The sequence below is a fragment of the Telopea speciosissima genome, chromosome 6 (genome assembly GCF_018873765.1).
Source record: "Telopea speciosissima isolate NSW1024214 ecotype Mountain lineage chromosome 6, Tspe_v1, whole genome shotgun sequence".
In the NCBI taxonomy this organism is placed as follows: Eukaryota; Viridiplantae; Streptophyta; class Magnoliopsida; order Proteales; family Proteaceae; genus Telopea; species Telopea speciosissima.
Window position 1 is genome coordinate 49,974,290 of NC_057921.1, and position 21,084 is coordinate 49,995,373.

The 21,084-nt window shown below is 40.5% G+C and overlaps 1 protein-coding gene across 1 annotated transcript in view; it reads right to left on the reverse strand.

The window, feature by feature from the left end:
- LOC122664513 (probable phosphoinositide phosphatase SAC9) overlaps positions 1–21,084 on the reverse strand; it is a 71,923-nt gene that overhangs the window by 18,091 nt on the left and 32,748 nt on the right. The window contains exons 10-14 of the mRNA XM_043860358.1: positions 15,830–16,261; positions 13,489–14,328; positions 2,353–2,550; positions 1,494–1,946; positions 1,161–1,394 (exon numbers count right to left, since the gene is read on the reverse strand). Of these exons, the coding sequence (XP_043716293.1) occupies positions 1,161–1,394; positions 1,494–1,946; positions 2,353–2,550; positions 13,489–14,328; positions 15,830–16,261 (2,157 nt within the window). The remainder of the gene's footprint in view (positions 1–1,160; positions 1,395–1,493; positions 1,947–2,352; positions 2,551–13,488; positions 14,329–15,829; positions 16,262–21,084) is intronic.

A 21,084-nucleotide genomic window follows, 5' to 3' on the forward strand; every position in this document is an offset into this window, starting at 1 on the left:
CGATTGGGAAGCTGGTTTTTAGCGCTGCCATACACCATATTTGGATGGAAAGAAATCTCAGGAGATGGACTTCCAATTCTAGATCCTTTGACATGATTTGGAAAGCCATCTCCTTTGATGTTTCTTCCAAGCTCAGGTGTATCCGTCAGAGGCACTGTTTGGATAACCTCAGGAACAGGCATATTGTGTCTTATTGGGGCTTTGATGCCGGGCTTTTGCGGCCTCCCTCCTCTGCGTAGGCTGGGTGGTCGTGTTAAGAATAGGAGTTTAAGGGTATTCTTGTACATAACCACATGTATTTTATGTTTCTTCTGTTATTTGTATAAGGCTAGGGACCCCTGTGTAATTAGTTATTCTTTTTCAATATAAGGAAGTTTGTCTCTAGTTTGAGACATATGAGATTAAACACAACCGTATGTGCTCTTCTCTTTCCCTCTCTTTTCCTTCTTCTCCTTCCTCTCTAAAACTGAACAGGTTGTTCTTTCCCCCTTCCCCCTTCTTTCCCCGCTTTCCTTTCTTGTATTTGTTTTTCTCTCCCTGCCCCCCCTTGGGGTTCGGCAATATATTCATTTACCAAAAAAAAAAAAAAAAGGAGAAAGTAGTAGGCATTTGTTTATATATATATATAGAAAGCATTTGTTTATATATATATATATATATAGAAAGAGAGAGAGAGGTAAAGCCAGCAAGAAATTACCACAATATTCAAAACTGATTCATTAATCCAAAATCAGGGGGGGGGGGGTTCTAACATTGCTTATTTATAGAAAGTAGAAAAGAAAAAAAATATCCTAAATTGAAAACTCGCCTACTAATATAATATCTACTTTCGTAACAAGGACTCTTAAATAACTAAGAAATCTCCTAAACTAACCCACAGACTAACAAATTAGGAATAAAATATAAGATAAATCCCTATCCAACTATCACGTATCACCAACATGGACCCATTAATAAAAAATTCTATGCAGCCTCTTAAAACCACTCTTGGGCTAAATATTTCAAACCATCACAATAATAAAACCCAAAAACTAAGGCCCAATCAAAACTAGGCCCAAATTTAAACAGGGCCTGCATAAGTACACTAATAAATATTATATTGGAAAGGATAACTTGGATAATATGACAGTAATGTAATGAAAAATTTACTTCTAAATTACCTGGAGAGCTGATACTTGGATAAACAAGACTGCAGGAGAAATATGTCTGTCTTCCAAAAATGTTAAAGAAATCTCCTGGTTATTCACATTAAAAGAAGGTGGTGAATGGGTGATTCGAGGTCTCATCACACTGAAAGCGTCGAGACGAAATCCAGCCAACTGAGGTGAAGCTGGTGAGAGATATTGTTCCAAGACAAGATCATTGTTCATCAATCTTTCAGCCTCAATTGGAACCTGAATATAGAAAATGGCATATTAATGACATTTCCTGCACTTTATAATTGATAGAACATTGAATTTATGAAACTAGCAAATCATAAGGATCAGTTGTACCTTGAATCGATTTAATTGAGGAGCACTCTCCAACCATGCTTTCAAATTTATCTTTTCTGGCCCCTGAGGAGATGTAGGTCCTAGATCTTTCCTCACAGGGTTCCCAACCACTAAGATCCTTTTTGCATGAAGGCATGGCTCACTTTCAACAGACCCTCCAAAAGAGGCACGTCGACTGATTTTGGCAAAGGGGTTCTCGTCTAGAGAAAGAAGATTCAACCCCTTTTCCAAATTAACAGAACTTGAACCAGGCCGTCTAAGATGAAGTGTTATCCAAATGATACGGCATCGAATGGTATTTCGGAATGTGAATTTCACATGCCTTGGAACATCATTACCTTTCCCTGACTGTTCTGCTCCATAAAATTCCGAAGTGATCATGGACTGCACCTCCCATTTTCCCATGAATGAGCGTTCATTCTTGTTTATCTTATTACTAGCCCATATTTGCACCTGTACAAACAATAACAGGAACTTATCAATGGGTAAGAAAAGCATAGAGGCAACAGGAAATAAGGTTAGAGGCACAGGGTAGAAAAGAAAAGCAGTATTTTCTGAGTTAGTCGAACATTAATCCCCACATTTCAAAAAATCTGTTAGTATGAACCACTAAGTGGAAAGGTAAAGGATGTTAGCCTACTTCGCTGTGAAAGAAAGAATGAGGAATTATGTAGAGTATCAAAGTAGATGATAATAGAAAACAAACTGTAAACTATATACATGGAAATTTGCCTAAGTTGATGGGAGATATTCATAGTTGAGATGAGCTTCATATCACATTATTAAGGGAATAAATACCCACAAATCATTACAAATGCTATCTGGTAAACCATTCAAGGAACTATAGTTAGATGCTCACCGTAGGACAGTCAACTACTGAATAACCACATGGACTAACAAGTAATATGACCCCAGAGACATCAGATAGACTGCCAAGAACAATGGCAAATTCAATAGAGGAGGTACTAGGGCGAGCTCTCCAATACGAATGCTGTGAGCCAGAATCAGTAGGAGCAAGTAATGACAATGATGGTGCTGAGCCGATGGCAGTTTCAACCTGCACTGATACATAACCTAGTTAGATATCAATATAAAATGGCCAAATTAATGGGAAAAAGACCATCAATAACATGCAACCTAAGTTCAAATTTGGAATGCAAAAAGAAAAATAAGCGAAAATGAATATCCAATGCTTGCTTATCATCAATCAAATGACAGCATTAAACATCAAAAATGGGAAACAAAAATGGAAGTGTACATGATGCAGTTCAGTCCAAGAAAACAGGCCAGAGCCAGACCTAACTTGTCCTATGGTTCTGGTTCTGGTTTAGACCATACATGGGCCTTGGTTTGAACCTGGTTTGGTTTCTAGAAGAAGTGTGGGGGTCATGCTATGGACACAGGACTGCTGGAATATTCTCATAGTAGATACTTTTGTTATAGTTCCTATTTTTGTAACTGTTCCTTGGTAATTAAAGGTCTTTTTGGTACCATTTTTCATTTTCTGACAATTTTTCATTTTTCATTTTTCATTTTGTGGTTTATTGTGATGGGATGACAGTTTTCCTCAAATCTGTGGATGCATCCAAAGAGATAAAGGATGCAAAATACATTTACAGATTGTTAAAGGAAGTAGTTGAAAAAGATGTGGGAATTGATAACGTTGTCCAGATTGTAATGGACAACGGAAGCAACTTCAAGCTGGCCGGTGAGAAGATGATGAATAACAGTAAGTACCAACTCTTCTGGACTCCTTGTGCAGCCCATTGCATTGATTTAATGCTAAAGGATATGGGAAAGTTAAAGTTGGTGAAGATTGTGGTTAAAAGTGCAAGACAAGTCACCAACTTTGTATACAACCACTCTTTTGCACTCAATCTATTGAGGGAAAAATGTGGGGGTGACTTGGTTAGGCCGGGCATCACAAGATTTGCCACCAACTACATTGCCCTAAAAAGCATTAAGACAAAGAAGGCTGGGCTGAGAAGTATGATTGCTTCTGAGGAGTGGTTTGAATGGAAGGGTCCCAATACTGCAAGTGGGAGGGAAGCACAAGCAACCATGTCATCTGAGGACTTCAGGACAAAACTAAGCAAAGTGGTGAAAGTTTTGGAGCTAGTAGTTAAAGTTCTACATATTGTTGACTCCGCTTTCAAGGGCCCAACCATGTCAGTCCTATATGCTGCAATGGACTTGATGAAAGATAGTGTCTACAGTGTGGCTCCTCGCAGTAGCAAGCACTTCTTGGATATCATCAATGCTCGCTGGGAGAATCAACTTATGCATCCACTGCATAAGGCTGGTGAGTAAATTTGCTTATGTAACTAATTCATAGTATTACTATTCACTAATTACCTATGCATTTGACATTATCTCATTTCTATATGTCAAATTTCAGCATACTACTTGAACCCCAAGTATCAATATAATAATAGGCTTGGATTGGAAACTCAACTTACTGATGCTGTGAAACAAGTAGTGAAGAAGTTGGAGCCAGATGGTCATCTACAAGCTATTTGCAATAATGTGGTGAGTCTTAGAATTCATTTGGAATATAATTAGTAAGTAGTAATTACTAATTAGTAATAAGTACTTACTAATTTTCCACATGGGTGTAGATGAAGATGTTTAGGGATGCATTAGGAAGTTTTGGAACCGATGCTGCAATAGAAGGCAGAGCACACGGTGATGTTGGTACTCAATTCAATATCTAATTCTTTTAAGTTTTAAATTGCATATGTATTGAAAGTTGAAACTTGAAACAACATTTGACACATGTCTTTTTTTGTTGTAAACTTATAATGCAACTGAATGGTGGGTGTTGTATGTGGAATCGGCTGAGAATTTAAGAAGAATAGCAATCAAGGTCCTTGCCCAAACATGTTTCGCATCTGGCTGTGAGAGGAACTGCAGTACCTTTGCGCTCATCCACTCCAAGAGGCGTAATAGATTGGGATCTGAAAGTTTATCTGACATGGTGTATGTGCACTACAACTTGAGGCTGAAACTGCAACACATACGCATGGGACATGAGGGACAGAGGGGCACTATTGACCTCGCCGACATCTTTCAAGTTGACTCAAACGATGAGGACCCTATTGTGGATTGGGTGAGGGATAGAGGTGAGCTAGTGTTGGATCAGGAGGGAGGTAGGCCTAACCCCGTGACAGCTTCTGAGATTGGTGCTGATGTCGATGATTATATGGCTAACGAGGGTCAGATACATGCACGGGAAGCATCACCCATACCATTCCAGCCCACTGGTGGCAATGTTGCTGCTAATGATGACTGGTCTAGGTCCTAAGGTGATGATGATGGTGGTGATGGTGATGGTGATGGTGGTGGTGGTGATGGTGGTGGCGGTGGTGGTGGTGAAGATTTTGATGGAATGTAAGAGCGTTATGTGGTAGGCGAGGATACGGCGCCTGTAGAGCTAGTCCGATTAACTGGAGAGACACAATTTGATCATGCCACACAGGATACGGACCACAGTGCACGTGACCCTGCACCCCCACCCTCAAAAGCCTCCATACAACCATACAGCAGGAAGTGTAGGGGTCGACAAACACAGTTACAAGCTGATTATATGGACATTGATGACTTTTCTAGCTCTGTTGGCGGTTTGAGTATGGGTGATAGGGAGGGGGATCGACTGGGCATTGGCGTGCCCCATATTTTGACGCATATACCACTCATCACAACCTCACGGTGGATATGGATATGGATATGGATATGGTCCATATGGATATGGGCAGTTTAGTGGGGTAGGGGACTATAACTCCCAGTCCCAGTCCCAGTCCCAGGGACATACTAGATCATCTTTTGTGGATGACATCTTTGCATACCCTAGCTACCAACCTCATCAGCCATACATGTAGCCAGTGCCAACGCCGCTTTCGCCGACATCATATCATACTAGATCATCTTCTTCACAGGTTGGACCGATTGGTAACCCTAACCCATATCCTAGGATAGGTTACCTACAATATGTTGATGACTCCATTTACATGACAGTTGTGGATGACTACACTCGTTTCTTCTCCGAAACTATACCATGGTCCACATATGTCCTTCAAACAGAGAACAATGGACGTCGACTCCAGCGGGCCATGAGTGGGGTTGATCCAGGAAGGCACAACAACTATTATTAGCACTTGTGTGAGTCTTGTCTCTTGTAAAGTTGTAAGTTGTGATTTCACTGATTTTTGAACTTGTGAGTTGTGAGTTTGTAACTTTGTGTATTGCCTATTATGGAGTTTATGAGAATATGATTTATGAATTATGTCTTACGAGTTTTAATTAGTTTGTTTAAATTTCTTTTTGTCTTTAACTGCCTAATTAATGTGTATTTAACTATTTATACATTAGGGTCGGCGACCGTATACTGTCAATCAAGGGTGCAAGCCCAAAACACCACTTTGAGTTCATTTTTTTGCAATATGAAGGTTTAAATGTGTTTATTTAGCTTAAATAAGGGTGTCCATAAAGTATCAGGCCTAGATATGGCCAAAAACCCACCGAGATGGACTCCCGAAATATTGCAGAAAAAATGCAATATTTCGGAGAAATTTCACCATATTTCGGATATCTCGGTAGGCCCGAGATACCGATATATCGCGAGATATTGAACCAAGCTCATAACCAAACCTGGGTGTTTCCAAGGATCACACTTAACAGTGTTGTGGTAGTTTTTCTAAGTTTTTGCATACTCAGGAGCCTCTTGAATACGCAGATATGCAAGATAAGACTCACTCAATACCTCTTTGTAGGCGGATATACAAATGAAGCTCTCAAACCCTCTAACTAGAGTAGATACAAAAATGGAGCTCAATGACTTGATTCTAACCTATGAAGCCCAAGTAGATGTTCTCTACTTTTTTAGGTATCAAATCCTCATGGACTCTTAAAATTCCTTTAGGGTTCTCTCCATAGTTTTCAAGACGTTGCCTAGCCACTGCCTATGCGTCCGGGTGGTTTTCCAAGGGCTGGGAGGTCACCTGCCTTATTTAACTTAACAAGGTGGGTGCCCTAGGATTCTAGGTGTCGCCTAGGGTGCCTTGGGACACCAAGGTCCTTGGGCAATCAATTTTTTGTAACTTATGTTTTTTTCTCCCCTCTAAATAATGTTGTTTCTAACATTTTTATTAGTTTGTGTATAGGGGAGAAGCATGGATCATTTAGCAAATAAAAATTAATTAATTAATTAAGAAATAATCGAACTTCATTAGTTCACTTCTCCTGTACTCCTTCTCTTGTTTACTAGCGTTTTTTTCTCCTCTAAATAATGTTGTTGCTGTAATGATGTTGTTAGATATAATGGCAAATTAGTGAATAGATTCACTATGTATTGTTGTTGTAATGTTGTAAGCATAACTATATTATTTCTATACTAGATATAATGGAAATTTTTTTTAAAAAAAAATTACTAGGGGCCTAGGCAGGCGCCTTGTCACCTAAGCGCTTGGGCGGCCCTCCAACGCCTTAGGTCTCCTAGGCGCCTTGACAACTATGGTTTTGATACGTGAAGAACACCTTTGAGAAGTGCAGAACATCTCTATTTATAGGCCAAAGTCCAACAGCTAGAAATATTACAGTTTTCAGATTGTTTTATGGCTATTGGAACTTTGTCGGTTGACTGCCTGAAGTGTTCGTTCGACCACCTAGCCAAACTAGCCATTATTTGACTCACCATTATAAGCCAAAGGTCAAATCAAACGAACGACCATCCAAAGGAAGGCTGTTACGGCCAGTTTTCCAGTCGACCACTTCTGAGATCAGGTCAACCACCCATTCTTTTCTTTTTTGTTGAATAACAAATTCATTACCAAAAAGGAGAAGGGGGAGGGGGAGCTATACAAAGAGACAAGTTGTTGAATAATGTACACCAGAATACCGTGGGGGTATTCTGGTCTTTTGTGTTTTATTTTTGTTATTATGTACTGCCTAGCTATGTCGGCTATGGCAGGGTTATTATTGTCACACAACATTATTTATCATATTATAAATATATGTCTTGGGCTGATCATATCGATCATCCAGGCAATTCCATATTTCGGTTTTGTTAACATGGTATCATAGTCAATTTCTCTAATCTAGGTTACAAAACATCCCCCTTCCCTCCCCTCCATCGTTTTCCTCCTTCTCCATCTTCTTCCTCCACTCCTTTTTTTCTGGTTTTTTCTCTTTGCTTAAGGGCAGCACTAATGAGGTGTGATCAGATGATCTAGCTGCTGCCCTCTACATACCTCAATTAATGTTCTACAAGATTGGTTAAACATCTGCGATAGCTGCTGCCCTGTTCTTCTCTGCGATTTTTTGGAAGCCCTCCCCTTGAAGATCAGATCTACTTATCATTGGAGTTTGTTTGTTCACCTCTGGAGGTTCCTCTCTTGCAACATTGGACAGCAACTACTGCAGCCCTACATCCAGCATTGAAGCTCTCTTCCCTCAATCGATCTCACTTTCAGGGTTTTTTTTCAAAACCCTGACTTTATCGATTTTGGGGTTTTAGGTTTCAGATATTGCTGATTTTTGGAGGGGGTGTCCCTCCCACCATACAAAGCACTCGACAGGATTTTTTTTCAGAATTTTTTGAAGACCCCTAACCCTAATTGAACACCTCTTTCAAGTTTTTTTTCAAAACCCTGCACCTTATCGATTTTGGGGGTTAGGGTTGATTGTGTTGCTGCTGCCAAGAGGGTTTTCATACCCTATATTCAGCTTCTTCTTCTGGTATTTTTGCCCTACTTCTCATCATCATGCCGGACTCTGATATTACCATGGCTACTTCTAACGGCGATGGTCAGACTAGGTCTGATTTTCTTCCATATGCTGCTGCCATTAAGCTTGATGGTACGAACTATTTAATTTGGGCCAGATCTCTATCCTTGACCGTGGCTGGTAGGGGACTCACTGGCCATCTTACTGGCACCACCAAACAGCCCACTGAAGAAGGTGTTGCTCGTACTAAATGGGCTGCCAATGACACTATGGTGATGTCCTTTGTTCTGAATTCTATGCACACTGATCTCTCTAGTCAGTATCTCCTCCTTGACACTGCTACTCAGATATGGACTGCTATCAAGGGAACCTATGGTCGGTTAGGTAGTGGTTCTCAGGTTTATGAGATCAAGAAGACACTTCAAAACACTACTAAGAAAGAGTTGTCTGTCACTAAATACTAATACTATGCTGCCCTCAAGTGTTTATGGCAGCAATTGGATCGCTGTGCTCGTTTTCAGCCAACTACTACTGCCGACATTACTGCCTATCACTCTTATGTGGACCAATTTCGGGTCTATGATTTTCTGGCTGGCCTTAATGATGATTATGATCCTATTCGGGTGCAAGTTCTTGGTCGGGTTCCTTTCCCCACTTTAGAGGAGACATTTTCTTATGTTCACAGTGAAGAGACACGTCGGGCTGCTATGACAGTTACTCCTAAAGTTGAGATATCAGCCTTACAGGCTACTGGCTCCACCTCGAATCCTTCTTCTGACAGTATTGCTGCTGCTGCTACAGGCAAAGAGCCTATGAAGTGTGGTCATTGCCACAAACCATATCACACTAAGCACAGTGTTGGAAAGTTTCTATTTCCGGTCAGTGGTGGTATGTCACTTTTATTGATTGTTATTCTAGATTCACTTGGGTCTACCTCATGCACACAAAAAATGAAGTCTTTTCATGTTTTCAGCATTTTCACCAGTTGGTTAAGACCCAATTCAATGCCACTCTTCGAATTTTGAGGAGTGACAATGGGACAGAGTATATGGAAGGTCAGTTCCAAAAATACCTTGCTGCCCATAGGATCCTACATCAGACCAGCTGTGTTGACACTCCAGCCCAAAATGGTGTGGCTGAGAGGAAAAACCGCCACCTCTTGGAGGTAGCTAGAGCCCTTCTGTTTGCTCGCAATGTCCCTTCCTTTTATTGGGGAGATGCTGTCCTTATTGCAGCCTATTTAATTAATAGGCTGCCCAGTTGGGTTGTTCATTCCAGACCCCCTGTTGAGCTATTACTTGGCTCTTCTTCCTTTGTTGTCCCCTCTAAGGTGTTTGGTTGCGTATGTTATGCCAGGGGTACACGGTCCCCTAGTAAACTAGAACCAAGTAGTCTCTGCTGCATTTTCTTAGGTTACTCTGCTACTCAGAAGGGGTACAAATGTTATTACCCTCCATCCCGCCGGACTTTAGTCAGCATGGATGTCGTCTTTTATGAGAATGTTTCCTATTATGTGTCCCCACCTCTTCAGGGGGAGAGTGTTAATGAAGATGTGCTGACCATAGACTCTCCACCTCCACTCCAGTCTGTTTACAATGAGCCTGTATCTGTTCGGCTTGCTCCTAGTCCTCCCTCCCCTAGTCCTCCCTCTGAGTCAGGGGGAGAGGTCTCTATACAGGGGGAGACCATCCCTATTCAGGGGGAGCAAACTACCCCAGTCCAGACTCCTGTCCAGAGAACTATTAGTGAATTTCAGAGGAGGATTGATGACAGTAATGTGTAGACCTATGCAAGGAAACATAAGCAGGTTCAATCAACTATTGCTTCTGTACCCATCCAATTGCCGAACCCGGATCCAGAACCGGCCCCTCCACCTGGTAATGTTCCTTCTCCTGATCTACCTATTGCTCTTTGTAAAGGTGTTAGGAATTGCACTCAGCGCCCCATATCCCATGTTGTGTCTTATGACTCCCTTTCCCCATCCTTTCGTGCTTTTGTTTCTTCTCTTTCTTCTGTTCGTATTCCTAACAATTAGCAGGAAGCTCTATCAGATGGAAAGTGGAAGGCAGCAATGATGGAAGAAATGGAGGCTTTAAAGAAAAATAACACATGGGAGCTTGTGGTTCTTCCACCTGGGAAGAGAACTGTTGGATGTAAGTGGGTGTTTGTAGTGAAACAGAAGGTGGATGGCACTGTGGATAGGTATAAGGCATGACTAGTGGCCAAGGGGTTAACTCAGACATACGGCATTGATTATCAGGAAACCTTTGCACCTGTTGCAAAGCTAAATACTGTTCGTGTGTTACAGTCAACCTTGGATGGGATTTGCAGTAGCTAGATGTAAAAAATATTTTTTTAAATCGAGAACTCGATGAGGAGGCGTATATGGACATTCCACCAGGGTTCTCTTGTAACAAAAACAAAGGTAAAGTGTGTAAACTGAAGCGTGCACTATATGGGCTGAAGCAGTCACCTCGAGCATGGTTTGGCCGGTTCCACAAGGCCATGATTTCTGTGGGCTATAAGCAGAGTAATGCTGATCACACACTCTTTATAAAGAGGGTTGGAGAAAAACTCACTGTTCTTATAGTCTACGTTGATGACATAGTGGTTACTGGCAATGATGGTGATGAGATCAGACGGTTGAAGACCTTCCTTGGACAAGAATTTGAGATTAAAGATCTAGGGAAACTACGATACTTTCTTGGGATTGAGGTTGCCAGATCCTCCAAGGGCATTTTTCTCTCCCAAAGGAAGTATGTCCTAGACTTATTGGCTGAAACCGGGTTGTTAGCCTGTCACCCTTCAGATACTCCTATGGACCCTACTGTTCATCTCAAGGAAAAAGGGGGTGAGTGAGCCTGTTGATAAAGGCCAGTACCAAAGGCTTGTAAGGAAGCTGATTTATCTCTCACATACTCGTCCTGACATTGCTGTCGCCGTGAGTACTGTGAGTCAGTTTATGCATGATCCCTACTCTTCTCATATGGAGGCTGTTCTTCGTATTCTGCACTATTTGAAGTCAACTCCTGGAAAGGGCATTCTTCTATCTGCACATGGTCACCTATGGATATAGGCATACACTGATACCAATTGGGCTGGTTCTACAGATCGCAAGTCTATCTCTGAGTATTGTTCCTTTGTAGGTGGAAATCTTGTCACTTGGCGTAGCAAGAAGCAAAATGTAGTTGCTCGTTCTAGTGCCGAAGCTGAGTTTCGAGCTATGGCACAAGGTATTTATGAGTTACTCTGGCTCAAAGGTTTGCTACAGGATCTTGGTGTCCCTATTCGTCTTCCTATGATGTTGTATTGTGACAACAAGGCTGCAATCAGCATAGCACACAACCCAGTACAGCATGATCGTACCAAGCATGTTGAGGTGAATAGGCATTTCATCAAGGAAAAGTTAGAAGGACTGATTTGTGTTCCCTTTGTGACATCTGCTGATCAACTTGCGGATAGCTTCACGAAGGGATTGTCTGGGAAATTATTTCATCGTAATTTAGTCAAGTTGGGCATGATAGACATCTTTGCTCCAACTTGAGGGGGAGTGTTGAATAATGTACACAAGAATACCGTGGGGGTATTCTGGTCTTTTTGGGTGTTTTATTTTTGTTATTATGTACTGCCTAGCTATGTCGGCTATGGCAGGGTTATTATTATCACACAACATTATTTATCATATTATAAATATATGTCTTGGGCTGATCATATCGATCATCCAAGCAATTCCATATTTCGATTTTGTTAACACAAGCCCTAAGGAGCTGGGCCATCAGAACGAAGAAGGAAAACATTAAAACCCCAGGAAACAACAATATGTCTGTTCCTTGGGGTATCAACAACAGGCTTAAGGAGGAGCATATGAAGCTTAGAGCTAACATCAAAGAAGATGGCTTTCCAAATCATGTCGATAGAGTGAGAGTTGGAGGTCCATCTTCTGAGATTTCGCTCCATCCAAATGTGGCATATAGCAGCCCCAAACACAAGCTTGCCGGCAGTATCACAGATTGTACTACTCCTACTCAACCAAAGCCACTCCCTCGCAAATGGGAGGGGTCTTCTGCTACGGTGCCAAATAGATCCCAAGGCTTTTTTCCAGATGGTTAGGGCTAAAGGGCAAGAGAAAAAAGGTGGTCGAAGTCCTCAATACCATTCCAACAAAGAGCACAAGAGGGGTAACCAGGGATGTGGCGGTGGACAAGAAATGATTGGGTGGGGATGCAATGGTTAAGGGTTCTCCAAACGTGAAAGCTGTGGTGGGGGATGTGGCCTTTAAACCAAACAATAATGTACCAAGGGACTGGGGGGGGGGGGGGGGGGAGGGGCATGAAGTCTGACAAACCACCCATTCTTTTTACTCACTTAAATGGTCAATTTTTCTCCTAAGAGATTGGTTGACTCTCTCAGTTTATAGGGTGACTAATTAATTTGTTTGCTGGAATGTTCATCAATAACATGCTTAGGTCTTCCGGGTAAGTGCATTGTCATTTTCCATCATGACAAGACTTCCAAAATGAAGAACCAATTAATTAGTACAAGCATGTTTTTGGAGCTTCCAGAACTTTAATAGTCATTGGCCACTAATGACGGTATTTCCAGGAAAGTCTTTCCATCAACTAGTAACATACTTAGTCCCACACCAAGGCATGCTTATTCTATTAATGTCCACATGTTTGGTTACCACATGTTTGTTATCATAAAAAATTAATACACAATTCAATTGGACTAACAGTTTCCTCAAATTCCAATGTAACAGCCTTCATAAGTTTATCCACATGCTGCTAACGTGAACAGCAAAAAAAATCCAATTTCTTGATTCTTGTTTGATTTCTCCTCTAAAACCCAATGAATTGTTCCTCTTCCTTCTTTCTTGTCTTTGATGGAAGTCTACTTGAGCTTTTTATCGTTAGTAAGAAAATTTGAATTGTGTTGCATCTCAGAAATCCAAAAGCTTTAAAATTCCAATTAACATAATCATAAGATTTGCCACTTTTGCACATTGTATCACATGTAGATATATAATTAAAAGTTAAACATAAGTACCCAGATCCAACCTGTATCTGATCCAATTCCAGTTCCATACCATAGGTCCATAACCATCGATCAAGCTCAGATCCAGAACTAGATTTGGACAGGCTAAAACAAATTCGGATCTAGATAGATTCAACTCAAATCTGACTCGTTTCATCAACAAGGATGCAGTAACAGGAAATAAAGTCAGTGTATTAACATCTGGAGTATTGAAACTATAAAACAAGAAAACAAACCTTACCGAATGTAAAAAGCTGGCAAATGGAAATTCAGCGAGTGATTCCTCTCTACCAAGTAGTTTCCTTGACATAATACCAGCTTGACGACCTTCAGACATTCTGTTCTTTTCAACAACAAAATCTCTTAATGGAACTCCTATCACCAGGTCCACAGCTTTATGTGCTGCACTGTCTGCACGGGCACTTCTCCGCATGCTAATCAAGACCCTGACATAGTCTAGAATTAATGCATCAAGCACAACATCACTGCAGCATGATTTACAGATAACCCCATCTATTGTAGATAAACGGTTGGTGGAGATGGAATCAGTTTGACTGCCATGGCTTGACCCGCTCTGGCTTGAGACACCACTAACACTTGATACCTCCTTTGAGTTAAAAGTTGAAAGCAGGAGGGCCCCACTCCCAGCACTACAAACCTTGCAAACCTTTCTTCCACAATGAGAACATACAAAGACAGATGGTGAAGCTCCTCGAGTTGACACCATAGAAGACATGTTGGCAGCAGGTTGCGTTACAGCACGAACCTCACAGCTGGGACTAGAGCAGGTCTCTCCAATTCCAGTAATATTCCAAAAATCTATATAATCATCATCAACTGTCTCAAGACCAATGGAACCATTAATTTTGTCCTCAAGTGCAGCTTGTCCCAACAATGCAAGGCTGTTTGCAATTCTGCATAATCTTCCCATGTAATACTCATCAAGTAAGGCATTTGGGTTTAAAGTAGCAGGATCAGTACCAACTGATAATAAAGCTCTGTCCCTGTCAGCAGCAGAAAGGTTCACTTGGAAACGTTCAATTTCAAGGTTCATCGCTTCTGTGAAGTCCAGCTTCCTATCCTGCAAGATGAAATAACAAATATATATGTTGACATAGCAACTGAAATTCAACCATCTTATTCCACTTCTTTTAGGGAGGAGGGGATGGGATTGATTATTGCACCATGCCTATGTTTCAATCTGCAAAAAAGGGCGTCCCAATGCACAAGGCTCCCAGTACTGCAGGGTCTGGGAGGGACAAATGTACGCAGCCTTACCCCTGGCTTTGCGGACAGGCTGTTTCCATGTTTCGAACCCGCAACCTGATGGTTGCAATAGTGCAACTTAAACGTTGCGCCAAGACTCGCAAGTTTTTCCAAAAAGATAATGGAAATTATATCTACTATGTAAACAAAAATATAAATTTATAGCAAAAAAATTGTCTCTTGCATGTTCAATTAAAACTTCAGTATAAAAGAATGGACGGGTAAACAAGATCACAGAAATACTCAGCAGCAAAATCAGGTCATTGAGAAATCCATAAGAAAAAGGAAGAAGAAGAAGAGGTACATGAGAAAAATATCATTGGTGCAGAAAGTATTTCAAACACAATCTAAGGGAACAAGGTCACACATGTTATGGATATGTACTGTCTTTAATGTTTTTACTATGCAAGAAAGATCCTAGACAAGCAATGAGGAAAAAAAAGGCATAAGACAACAATGAAAAAGCTCATATCTCATACAAAATGTTTAATGTATAACAAATACCAAAAGGAATGACTGATGTGGCTAATAAATGATGTAGGATAGTGTGAAGGAAATCAATCCATGTAGGTAAATGTTCTGATGTTTCAAGCAAATGTAGCGCCTTGTGTCAAACACTCCCTCTTAAGATTAGGTTTTTAATTAAGGAATTTAAGAGTGAAAACTGGAGGTTTGATAAAAGCTAGGGTTTCAAAATAGGGTTTTAAGGAAACCACACAAAATAGTGTTCATGGGGGGAAAAGCTGAATGGAACACCTACTAAAAGAAACAGAATTAGGAGGAAAATATTAAGTTCTGGTCAAGATGGATGAGATTTCTCACATAATGTAGAAGATGCAGCTAGGTGGTCTCATTTATAATCTTGGGAGAAAAAAGGTACTTCAAATAATAACTCAAATCTTCCAGCAAAAATCTTTGCACAATGCAATGAATTGGAATGAAAATTTCTAGTGATTGATTAATCAAGTGCCAACACTAATTGTTTCACAATATATTCGATAGAATTCAAGACACCATATTCTTGTAGACGCAGATCAAGAATAAGTAAACGACTCTAAGAACTATTCTAGGATTCACTTAACCAAACATATGTAATAAGCAGGAGCATGCATGGGGCACCTTGCACCGAAAAGGCATTGCCTAATTCAAGTAGTGCAACTTGGACCCAGGCTGTAACTTGAGCCACAAGCACATGCTTAACTGCACCTTAAAAGCACTTGCTTCCATGAACCACTTCTTTACTGTATAAATTTACTAACAATCTTAAACGAGCTAACATTATCCAATAGCATGAATCACGAAAGACATTAGCATACCAACTGTGGACCGGATAGTGCCTTTAAGCAACTAATGTAATGTTGGACACTGCCATCATCTGTAGGTCTCCCATGTTGTAATGAAGAAGAGAATTTAGAATCTGCATCAGGAGCCCAGTGCTCTATCACAGCATTATCAAGGAAATCAAGTGCATCACCTCTCCTAGAGCTAGCATTGCTTGTATGTGGTTGCTCAGTGAATTCTGGAAACATGTTATCTCCAGTCAAGAGATCTATGGAGGCAATTGGTTGTGCTGGTCGCAACACATTTTCATTGGAGAAAGATGCACGACCAAATGGATTATTATCTGAACCACACAGAAAAGTGTTGGTCTCTTTCTGACATTTGTTGGCAAGATCCCAGAATTTCGCACCACGTCCTTCCATTGTTAATATGCCCCCCCAAGGAAGAGAAACTCCAAGTACCTCCACCTGTGACAAGCAGCAAATAAACCTGAGAGGGGAGCGGAAAGAAAATGAACAGTACCCTAAAAGATGAATGTGATAACTAACAAAACCGAGCTATATGTCGAGCACAAAAAAGGAAAAAAGAAGGCCAGTAGGAAAACGCACATCAGAAGGATGAAGCTGGTACTATACTGATGTGCACTACTTTTTGTAGGGCGTTTTGGTGTACTTATCATGTATGCTTAATTTTTTAAATTAAATTTTTTCTGTTTCCATTCTTTAAAAATAAAATAAAGATAAAAACGAAAAGAAAAGACAAGGCTATACATTGTGCCAGCATTCGGTCTAATAAGACTCTACGGAATCCAATTCATAACATTTAGCAAATTCCCAGAACTTGAGAAGACATCGATGATGGAATAACCCAATGTTTGGATTAGAAAAGTTTTTAGTCTTCCTTTTGGTACAGAAAGCAAAATTCAAAGAGCGCACTATGGGAAAGAGTAAAATATATTTTGTCACATAATGATAGGAACCATCTGTGTGTTAGAGTACATATTGTAAGGGTAGAATAGGAAACAGATGTGAAATAAGCACATGTGTTTACTAGCCTACTAGGTGTAAGTGAAGGATACTTATATAATCTTACTTTCATTTTTTATCTGATGTGACTTGTGAGTGAATATAGGTGAGAGGCATCGACATTGCTCTCTCACCCTGTTGTGCACATCCCCTTTCTTTCTCTCTTCATCCTCTTCCTTCTTTCTTCCTATCTTGTCTTCTTGGTTTCTATTCTTGCTGACACACATTACAAGTGCGAACTTGGTAACAGAGTGGGATTGAGAGTCGGCCAGCAATCACTCTCTCTCCTTTTGTGTCTTGACTTGGAACCCTAAAATCGGTAACGGGTCCGGAAGAGGCTATACCATGTGAGATGAATGGCTTACTGTTTCACCCATCAACCAAGAGATTCGAAGGTGGAGTTTAGAAGTTCTTGAAGTGAAATAGACAAGCAGGATGCTGAACTAACCTACTGCCAGATGTACCTTCCAGATCCTTTATTTCTCTCATTTGGGATCCATTCGAAGGTGGAGTTTAGAAGTTCTGTGATGTTTTTTGACTGATTGAACCTGTGTTTGTGTATTGGGAAGAATTTTTTGGGTAGACTGTGTACTCCCCATCTGGTGTGGGTATCCAACGGTCCAACCAGCTCCATGTGTGTGTCTCCACATAATGTCAGAAGTTAGTGGACCAATGGAAGCCTCAACTGGTGGAACAAGCGGTGTTATTTCCAATCCAGTCATTATTGAAAACACTAATGCCCAGATATCCATTGTCAAGTTGGATAATACAAACTATCTGGACAAGGCTTACTTTGTTAGGTTATCCCTACAGAGTCGTGGGAAGTTGGGTTACATCACCAGTGGCATCCGGGCTCCACTCTCTAGTGATTCAGCATGCCAGAGATGGGAGACAGAGAACTCGACAGTTATGACCTGATTGATCTTCTCTACAAAACGTGAAATTGATAGGAGATGTATGTGAAAGGATACCGCCAAAGATATTATTTGGGATAGTGTAATTAAGACCTTTCACCGTGTTGGAGATTCCTCCAAGGTTTATTAACTCCTCCAACAGATTATCACAATGAACCAGGGAGATATGTCTATCTCTGAATACTACAATACTATTATTGGTCTTTGGGAAGAGTATGACCACTATATAGATCTCCATCTGTCCAACCCTGAAGATGAGGCCAAGGTTAATAGCACCTTTGAGAAGGACCATGACTTGATCCTCCATGGTGGGCTAAACAAAGAATATGAACCAATCTGGGTACAAATTTTGGGTAAAGCCCCCACCTTCCATCTCTGGATGAAGTGTGTGGTTATTTGCAAAGTGAAGATGACTGGCTATGGAACTGATGTAGGACAAAACATTGTTCACACGAACAGTTTCACAGCCCTTGTTTTGGTTTGGTGAGAATATTACTAGAAGATTGTGGGGGCAGAATAGTCTTTTAGTTATTAGAGATTCAAGCATAGTACTAAAACTTGTGAAATTTCGGTCGAGATATCTAATATTTCGAGTATCTCGACCTGTCCGAAATGAAACGCAAGTCCGATATGAAAAAATGCAATATTTCGAATATTTTGAAAATTTCGGAAATTTCGATGAAATTTCGGTCATCTCGTTTCGGAAATTTCGGTCATCTCGTTTCGAAAATTTTGGAAATCTCGGACATTTTTTGCATTTTACACCCACAGAAAAATACCATATTTCGACCGAGATTTCGACGAAATTTTGGTATCTCGGAAATTTCGGTCAGACCGAAACACCGAAATGAAACGAGATTTAGTACCATGGATTCAAGTCCTTAAGTGAAGGGTATATTTGTCTCTCTGGGCCTAAAGTATTTAAAGGCTGCTGGTTAGAATTAATAGAGGTCTATTCTAAGGTGGGGACCACCAATTAAAGGAGTCGGCAGCATTACTCAACACTCAAGATGGGACCCACAAGAAGCAATCCATCGGCTGGAGATATAGAAGATTCTTTTGAAGACTTGAAGACTAAGTTAGTTTCTATTTTTGTGTCAAATCCTAGAACTAAGTTGCTAAATTAATTAGTTTCTATTTTTTAGAAGCTTAGCAAAAAGACTTCCAATTTTGTTACCTTCTATTTTATTAGGTTTCTAATTCATGTAAGGCAAATCCAACCCCAAAAAGAGACTGCAATTCTAATAAGCTTCTAATTATACTTTCTATTTTCTGTATGACTCAGCTATGGGTCCTATTTAATGTAAGGCTTTAGAAGCCACCCTACCATGATTTAATGAGATGAATATTGGTTGCCTTGAGTGCAAAAGATTCTGTTATCCCTTGTGTGGATGAAGGGCTGAGAGGCCTGGCTGGTGAGAGCCAAAACCCCTAGGGCTGAGAGAGCCTGGCTGAGAAAGCCGAATCTCCTTATCCCCCTTTATCTTCTTCTCTTCCTCAAAGCCAAATCTCCTTAGCCAAAACCCCTAGGGTTGAGAGAGCCTGGCTGAAAGAGCTGTGACTACCTTGTGACTGCTACAAGTTGAAGTTGTGAACTCTTAGAGACCAGAATCGAACCACCAATTAAGCCTAGACTCCTGCTGCTGCAATCAATCAAAGAGAGACCTACACCCTGCGGTTCTGTTCCAGCCTTAGTTTTCTCCTGCAACTTTGTTCTCCAATTTCTCAACAAGAAGAAATTTGATCCAGCAGTGCTTTGGAGGGCTGATTGAGACCACCAAAGGCTACACTCAATCCATGGTTTAGTGTCCTGACACCCATTGGTTTGGAAGATCTGCCCTAACCTTCTAAGTTCAAATTTTGACTCCAGTTCATATCTCAGCAACCAACTATCCAACAGGCTGAAATTTGGGGCACAAGGCCACCTCCGCATACCCTCCACTCGATCCTAATTGGGAGTCATTCCCACTGCTGGTATACAAGTTATTGTTTTCTTTCTATTTTGGTGTTTGATTTGCTTCTATTATTGATGATCTGCTGCAACTTTTATTGATCCTACTGTAGAGTGGTTCTTAGCTGAACCCCTTCTACATCAAAAAGACTACACAGTTACAAGAACCAAGTTTTTTACTTATTCCCCCACTGTTAAAAAAAACTAGGCACAGAACAACTGAAATAGCATAATACAGGATGTTTAGAAGTAGGACAAGTTGATCAATGAAAAGAAAGTGCAGTTAGAAAACATCTACGTCACAATAAAGTAAGAAAAGCCTACTCATCATCTTCATCATCATCCATACCTAGTCTGCAGTTCAGCTCAATACTACCTCTTTATGGATAACAGAACAAAGATAAAATGCTTACTGGCCATTAACTGATGTAGGACATAAAACAGGCCAAGCCCAACTACTACTAATTTGGCAGTATGATGGGCTTGGATCCACATGGCTCTGTACAGACTACAGAAGAAACATACACAATAGGAAGTGGCTGACCTGTAGGCTAGTTTACTAGCTTTTCTATATCAATATATATATATCCATTTATGGCTAATTCACAAAATAAACTCAATATGCAGATAGGGAAGGAGTATTTCTGCAATTGAGATTGTAGTGTCTAGTTTGGGAATAGGGTCAAGTGTAGTAACTATCAACTTGTTGCAGTATTATATAGAGTTTTTGGTCGACTCCTGTAGCCAGTAAATGCCTAAGCAATGATCATGAGGGTTATTTTGGGTACTTGAGTCCGATGTTCAGGCTTTAGTAGGGTTTTGACTTTTGAACAGGTCCCAGCTCCAGAATAACAGAGGCTGCTACAGTGTAGTTTTTTTTTTCAAAAAATTATGAAAAATCATTTTGTTGCTGATATGTTTGAAATTTATGTGTGTTGAATAATGTAAACCAGAATCCCGTGGGGGGGGGTATTCTGGTCTTTTGGGTGTTTATTTTATAATTTTAAGTTGTTTAGTACACTGCCTAGCTATGTCGGCAATGGCAGGGCTATTTCTGTCATGTAATTTCATTCTTAAAAGTTATAAATTAAGAGGCTTGGCTGATCACATTCGATTCATTCAAGCATTCACAGATCTTGGGTTTTGATAACATGGTATCAGAGCCATCTTCTCTGATCTAGGGTTCTTCAAAACCTTCCCCCCATTCTTCTTCCTCTTTTCCATCTTCTCTATCGATCTCTTCTCCTTCTCTCTTTCTTTTCCCTTGGTTCCTTCCATTATTCAAGGGCAGCACTGATGAGGTGATCCTATCATGGTTTAAGTGCTGCCCTCCATCACACCTCAACCTTTTTATGCCCTAATTCCAGATTTACGATAGCTGCTGTTACCTCTCTGCGATA